The sequence below is a fragment of the Protobothrops mucrosquamatus genome, unplaced genomic scaffold, assembly GCF_001527695.2.
Source record: "Protobothrops mucrosquamatus isolate PMUCROS unplaced genomic scaffold, P.Mucros_1.0 scaffold3321, whole genome shotgun sequence".
NCBI lineage: Eukaryota > Metazoa > Chordata > Lepidosauria > Squamata > Viperidae > Protobothrops > Protobothrops mucrosquamatus.
This window is the reverse complement of record NW_015389311.1, coordinates 132178-139181: the sequence shown is the minus strand read 5'-3', so window position 1 is coordinate 139181 and position 7004 is coordinate 132178. Positions and strand designations below refer to the sequence as shown.

At 44.3% G+C, this 7004-nt stretch overlaps 1 protein-coding gene across 1 annotated transcript; it reads left to right on the top strand.

The window, feature by feature from the left end:
* Nucleotides 1-22: 22 nt before the first annotated feature.
* On the top strand, nt 23-6436 carry NWD2 (NACHT and WD repeat domain containing 2). The gene is made up of 3 exons (XM_015826838.1): nt 23-167; nt 913-1502; nt 2504-6436. The coding sequence occupies exons 1-3, from the start codon at nt 23-25 to the stop codon at nt 6434-6436; spliced, it is 4668 nt and encodes a 1555-aa protein (XP_015682324.1).
* Nucleotides 6437-7004: the final 568 nt, after the last annotated feature.

The window sequence follows — 7004 nt, the reverse complement described above, 5'->3', positions numbered from 1 at the left end:
TGTCTTTTTCCTTGCTTTAAAGATGGAAGCCTCTTGCAACCCTGTCAGAGAGAGCAAATGGCAGGACGTATCAGAAGAAATAAAGGTGATGTTTAAGACAGCTGTGAAGATACTGTATGAAAAGGGGAAAATGAAACACAGTCAAGCAAACAGATATCTTTCCTCTGGTAAACATGAAATACAGGCACACAGTGCATAGATACATGCTGAGATAGGATTGCACCTGATCAGGGAAGTATGTGCAAAAAAAATAAAATCGTAGCCAATAATCGCATGCAATTGTTCCTCGTAGGTGTTACTGTTCCTGAATTGTGTCTCTTAACCCCACTCCTGAGTGATGGAGAGATAGAAAAGGCACTGTACAGGTAGTCCTCGACTTAACGGTCACGATAAAGCCCAAAACTTCTGTTGTTAAGTGAAATATTTGCTAAGTGCGCTTTGCCCCACATTACGATCTTTTCTGCCACTGTTGCTGCGTGAACCACTGAAGTGATTAAGTTACTAACACAGTTGTTAAGTGACTCCGGCTTCCCCAATGATTTTGCTTGTCAGACGGTCGCAAAAGGGGATCACATGACCCCAGGACCTAAATACGAGTCAGTTGCCAAGCGTCTGAATTTTGATCACGTGACCAAAAGGATGCGGCAATGGCCGTAAGTGTGAACAACAGCGCTAAGTCCCTTTTTCTGGTGGCGTCGTAACTTTGAACGGTCGCTAAAATGAACTGTTGTAAGGCGAGGACTATCTGTATAGAGCATAAGTGGCTTTGTCTTCCTGGCCCCAAGAATAGAAGATGGGAATACAATTAGAGGAGCTTGATGCGGCCTAGTAAATTTAGATTCAACGCAGCAGATTTCGTTTTGCTCTCCACGATATTTAGATGTCCTCTTCTTTCTTTTATCTCCCTCCCAGCTATTGAAGACGAATTCGACTTTGCCTTAGGAAAACAAACACCAGCTTTTTTAAAGAAATGTGTTTGCTACATCCGGAAGATTGCCAACATCGAACGTTTTGTGAAAGTTCCCGAGATGGAGAAATACATGGACGTGCTTCACGGGGGCGGGAAATTTCTGAGGGATCCAGAAGCGCTGGAGAAACTCGTCAAACTCAGGGACGAATTCGTACCTACCATTGTGGCTTCCTCCAACTTGAGGGTCTACACTTCCGTTACCCATTGTGACATCAAGTACGGTTACACCCAAGAAGTGGAGAGCCACTACATCGAAGGACTGGGCAAACAGTTCTACGAGGACATGGTGGACATCATCCAAGCAACCGTGCAACAGAATTTTGACATAGAGACGGACTGGATTTATGATGAAGTCCTGCAGCATTCCTCTTTGTGTAGATCCTACTCTTCCTTCTACGAATATAGATGTGATGCTAGAACGATAATGCGCAAATATCTCCTGCCTAAGAAAATGGGCCATGTTAATCCTCTTATCTTATATGGAGGACCGTGCACTGGAAAAACATTCTTATTAGCAGAAGTGGCAAAGAAGGTAAAAACCAACAGCCCGCCTGTGATTTTTTTCCCCTACTGTTTTACACCTAATTGAAGACTACTTCTCTGTTTTATTTTAGGTCTATTCGTGGCAGGCTGTAATTAGGGCTTTCTATAGATAACTTCCCCTGTTGGCTGTCCTATTCTTGAAGTAGCATATGGAAAGGAGAAAGCGTTTGACTGATTGAAGTTGATGGGTCTCTTAAAGCAGCCACAACTTTTATTTCAGGCTCACAAAAAGAGGCTGAAGGAGGCACTTTTGTCTGTCTTTTGAATCGGTTTTGAAGCATGCACAGTGAGAGAGAGAGAGAGAGAGAGAGAGATGGAGAGAGAGGCAGAGAGAGAGAGAGAGAAGGAAGGAAGAAAAGGAAGGAAGGAAGGAAAGAAAGAAAGAAAGAAAGAAAGAAAGAAAGAAAGAAAGAAAGAAAGAAAGAAAGAAAGAAAGAAAGAAAGAAAACACACAAAATGTAGCACCTTGGTCAAACTGCCTCTTTTTTTTTTTTAGCAGTGTTGCAAACCACCATTTTGATAAAATCATGGCTTGTTGCAATGCATCTTTCCAGAACTGATGACAGGGATGGATTTAGGCCTAAGGTTTTGAAAAATGCACCACTGGGTGAGAAATCGGACTTGTTTACTGCCCTTCTTATATAGGCTGGAGGATAAATCTGTTTTGGCTTGTAGAATGTCATCTTCAGCGTTGCTAATACAGGTAGTCCTCACCTTACAACAGTTCATTTAGTGACCCCGGGACACTGCAACCGTCATAAATGTGAGTCAATTGTCAAGCACCCGAATGTAAACCACGTGACCACGGGGATGCTTCAAGGGTCATCAGAGTGAAAAATGGTCCTAAGTCACTTTTTGTCCATGCCGTTGTAACTTCCAACAGTCATTAGACAAACTGTCTAGAACAGGGGTAGGCAGTATTGACTGTGTTTCTTGCTTGTGTGTCTACTAATTTGAACAATAAACCTCTTTGTACTTCTACATTTGCAGGCTTATGCATGGCTGAAGGAAGAAATTGGGCCCGAATCTGATCCTGTGATGATTATAAGGTTTGTAGGATTGACAGAGAGGAGTACAGACCTGAGGAACCTGCTTCAAAGTATTTGTGAACAGTTGGCTGTTAATTATCGATGCCTTGTGCAAAGCTACCCGAAAAAAATCCACGATCTCCAAGACTTGCTTGTTAACCTTTTGAATGAGTCTTCCTTTCACCGACCCCTGGTTTTAATTTTTGATGCCCTGGAACAGCTGGCCGAAAACGATGATGCCAGGAAATTGTGGTGGCTTCCCGTCCATCTGCCCCGTTCAGTGCGAATTATCTTGTCCACTCTGCCGAACAAACACGGCATCCTGCAAAAACTGAAGAGCCTTATCCACGACGAAGACAACTTCATTGAATTGACAGCTAGGGACAGAAAGATGTGCAGTCAAGTCCTCAAGCACCAGTTGCTCCAGGTGAAGAGAAAAGTGACCTCGGGCCAACAAATCTACGTCAACGAAGCATTCTCCAAGTGCACCTTGCCTATGTTTGTCAACTTAACCTTTCGAGAAGTTCGAAAGTGGAGATCCCACAAGGATGTCGATGGGTCTTCCCTCTGCGTCACTGTTCATGACAGCATAGAACAGATGTTCTGGTCTCTGCAGAACAGCTGTGGGCCCAAACTTTTATCACGAGCCCTTGGCTATATCACAATGTCCAAATCCGGCTTGAGTGAAATGGAATTGGAAGACATTTTAGCTCTCGACAATACCGTCATGCTTGAACTAAGTCAAAGCATCCGAAACCTCAACCCGCTGAGGGTACCTTACATCTACATCGCAAAACTAAAAGAAGGATTAGCAGGATACCTGATACAAAGACAAGTGAAAAATGTGACTCTTCTAGTTTGGGCTAATCGGCACCTACAGCTGATTGCCCAAAAGATTTATCTTCACAACGAAGGAGATGTACATGAGATGCACACTGTCATTGCAGAGTATTTTCTAGGAGTTTGGTCCGGAGGCCGAAGGAAATCTCTGTACGGTGAAGATCAATATTTGAACGGCTGTCTGGACAGTGACAGCAGGAGTATGAATGACGAGGAGAGGCACATGATGGACCACGTGAATTTTGATAGGCAATCTCCCGATCAGCCCTGGGTCTTCCAGTGCAACCCTTTGGAGCCCGACATTTTTTTCATTAACCACCGGAAAATGACTGAGCTTTTGCACCACCTGACCAAGTGTGGGAAAACCGATGACATTTTGTACGGTGTCATCATGAACTTCAGCTGGCTTTACACCATGATCAAAATTGGGCAGTTCGACAAAGCCCTTTCCGATGTGGAGCTGGCCTATAACTACTCGCAAGAAAAAGAGCTGAAGTTTTTAGCAAACACACTGCGGGCCATCAAATACAAAGTGATAAAATATCCAGGAACCCTCTCTGCTGAATTACAACAGAGGTTACTCCCAGTGATAAGTTCCTTGCCCAAACTGAGACAGCTTCTTCTCGAGTGTGACAAAGATGGTCCTAAATATTGTTCTATAGTTCCACTTCATTCTTCTATGGATGTCACTTATAGTCCTGAAAGACTACCTCTCTCTTCCACCTGCTCTCAAGTGACCGAAATCTTACCTACCTTTAATCCAAGTATAGTTATTGTTGCTTTAGAAAATGGGTCTATCAGTACCTGGGATGTCGAGACTCGCCAGCTCTTAAGGCAAATTACAACTGCTCAGTCAGTTATTTTGGGCATGAAACTGACGAGCGATGAAAAATATCTTGTGGTGGCCACCACCAAGAACACACTCTTGATTTATGACAATCTAAACTCTTGTCTTCTCTCTGAGGTGGAAATTAAAGGATCGAAGCATAGCGGAATTGGAGTGAGTTCCAGTTTTATAAATGGTTTTACCCTCTCAGTAAACCACGTACTGTCATGGTTGGAAGCTAGTAAGGACATTACGGTGATTGATCTACTCTACGGATGGCCGCTATATCAGTTCCACTGTTGGTATGAAGTCACTTGCGTCCAGTGTTCAGGAGATGGGATGTACGCTTTCTGTGGACAACATCTGAACACGGCATCGATATTTCATTTGGGCAGCGGCGACAAGCTAGCCACGGTGACCTCCGAATTTTCGGGAGGGTTTGTCAAGTTTCTTTTCATCTTAGATGCAGCTCAAGAGATGGTCATGGTGGACAGTGAAGGGGCCCTTTCTGTTTGGAACACAGAGGAAATTGCCCACCCTCAATTAATGGATGACTTTGATTGTAGGAGGGGGGATAGTGAATTTGTCAGCCTTGAACTTGCTGAAGACCAAAGTGCCATTTTAATCTGCAAGTCTCTCAGTATTGACCTGCTGGACACTAGCATGTGGAAAGTCGCAGAAAAGTTTAAAGCAAAAAGGAATGAGCGCTTTGTCTCAGCCGCTTTATCCAAAAATGGAGATTGTATCGTTGCGTCTATTGAAAATACCTCTGCCATTTTCATTTGGAGGAGAGACACTGGACAGTGCATGGCGAGCTTACAAGAAATCTCAGGAAACATTGTCCGGTTGATTAAGTCAAATCATCACAACATGCTGCTCTCCTTGTCCACCAGTGGGGTCCTTTCGGTATGGGACATTGATATTATCACTGCAATGTCCAACATTGACAAAACAGGCAAGCCGATCCAAAGACTGGTTTTGCCCTCCAAGGGGGAAGCAATTTACACACTGGATGGATCTGAAGCTATCCATAAATGGAACTTTAGCACAGGATTCATTGAAGCAGTATTTAAGCATGAAAGCCTGGTTGAAAGATGCGTCCTAACTTCCAACGGGAAATTGATGATTACGTCGGATGACAAATGCAGCCAGTACGTGTGGCAAACGGGTTCCGGCGAAAATCTCTTCCGCATCAATGGGCAGAGGATATGCCAACTGTTGATCACCCACAATGACCAGTTTGTGGTCTCCCTCTGTGAGCAAAATGCGTCAAGGGTGTGGAGGCTGTCTACCGGACACCGCGTCTGCAACATTCTTGTAGCCTTGCAGAATGCATTTATAACCACCGCGAACACCTTTGTGGTTGGCATGACAAAGAACAAAGTCTTAGCGGTCAGCCTGTGGACTGGCAGCATAACCAAAAAGTTCTCTTGTGACGATGGCATTGCCATTGTGGATATCAAGCTCATCCCAGACTGCCCGGATATCGTGGTCTTTATCACGTCTGCTGAAACCGTGAACATCTACAGTCTTACCGAGGAAGTCGTCTCTAGACGTTTACAGCTGCCTAATAGTGTCCTGAAAACGTTAGAGGATTTTGAAATATCGCCCAATGGAAAACTGGGGATTCTCTCTTGCGGGGATGAGAATATCAACATCCTGGACCTTAACAGCGGCAAGCTTCGAGTGGTCCACGCTTCGGGTATCATCTGGAGGCAGAAGCTATCTCAGGACGGACGCTACCTGGTCTACATTTGCTTTCGCAGTGGGGAAGACGATGAGGATAACAGTGCCATCTCCATCTTAATTGTAATGAGGTTGGCCGATGGCAAAAACATCGGGGCCTGCTCGCTGTACAAAACCCCCACTTTCCTAACTCTTTCCCAGAGGCACCTGAACATCATTGTGGGCTTTGACGACGGCAGCATCGCCACGTACACCGTGGTGGATCGCGTGGATGCTGCCCTGAAAATCAAAATTGCTACTTCCAACAGCCGGCAGATTTTCAACAACGCCACTCAGTTGATGAGGCCAAAGTGTCACCATTACAGCTTCAAGGCCACCGCAGACTGCATCTGGAGGGAATCCACGGAGGTGTTTGCGAGAGACAGTCCCATCACTGTGGTGGATGCGGAAAGCAGCGACGCCACCCCCACCAAAAAACACAACTATTGCTACGACAAAGTGTGCTCCGCCATCGATTGCAGAGTGTTCACCGCTGGCAACTGAGCATCGATCAAGGAGTCAGCTCGCCCTTCCATGTAGCCGATATTGTGTTTATTTGTATTTTGGTGCAAGCCCATTTTTAAAAGAGCTGATTCAAAACTAACACAATTCACGAGGCAAAGAGAAAAATACTCAGATGGGAGGCTTGATCCACAGTCTTGAGTGAAACTTTCAAGCAATATCGTCCGGTGCAGTCTGCCATTTTTAAAATGGGGTGGTGAAGAAGGCTTTTAAATAAGCAACGAGGCTATATTTCATATTGGAATGAGGTGGATTGAGCATTTTTTTTAAAAAAAAAAAAATCCAGGTGACCAGAAGCAATTTTGAATTGATGCTAACTTGCAAAAAAAAAAAAAAACCAATGGGCTTTTTTCCCCTTCTGATGGTGTATAATCCAGATGTTATATCTCACCCTGAAAGAGTTTGATGCATTCCATAAACATTTGAAAGAGCAGCTATTAGAACCCCTACACAAACATGCAAAATAATTGTTTTGAAAAAACAAAACAGCAAAGGGATTTTTCAGCTAGCAAATAGCTCTAGTTCTCCCAGATTTCAGTCAGGACCATCA

Bases quoted from the DNA above. Each gene is read 5' to 3' on its own strand.
- NWD2 (XM_015826838.1), top strand. From the start codon at position 23: ATGGAAGCCTCTTGCAACCCTGTCAGAGAGAGCAAATGGCAGGACGTA. The intron at 168-912 runs GTAAACATGAAA...TCTCCCTCCCAG, and splicing joins AAACAGATATCTTTCCTCTG to CTATTGAAGACGAATTCGAC. The intron at 1,503-2,503 runs GTAAAAACCAAC...CTACATTTGCAG, and splicing joins TAGCAGAAGTGGCAAAGAAG to GCTTATGCATGGCTGAAGGA.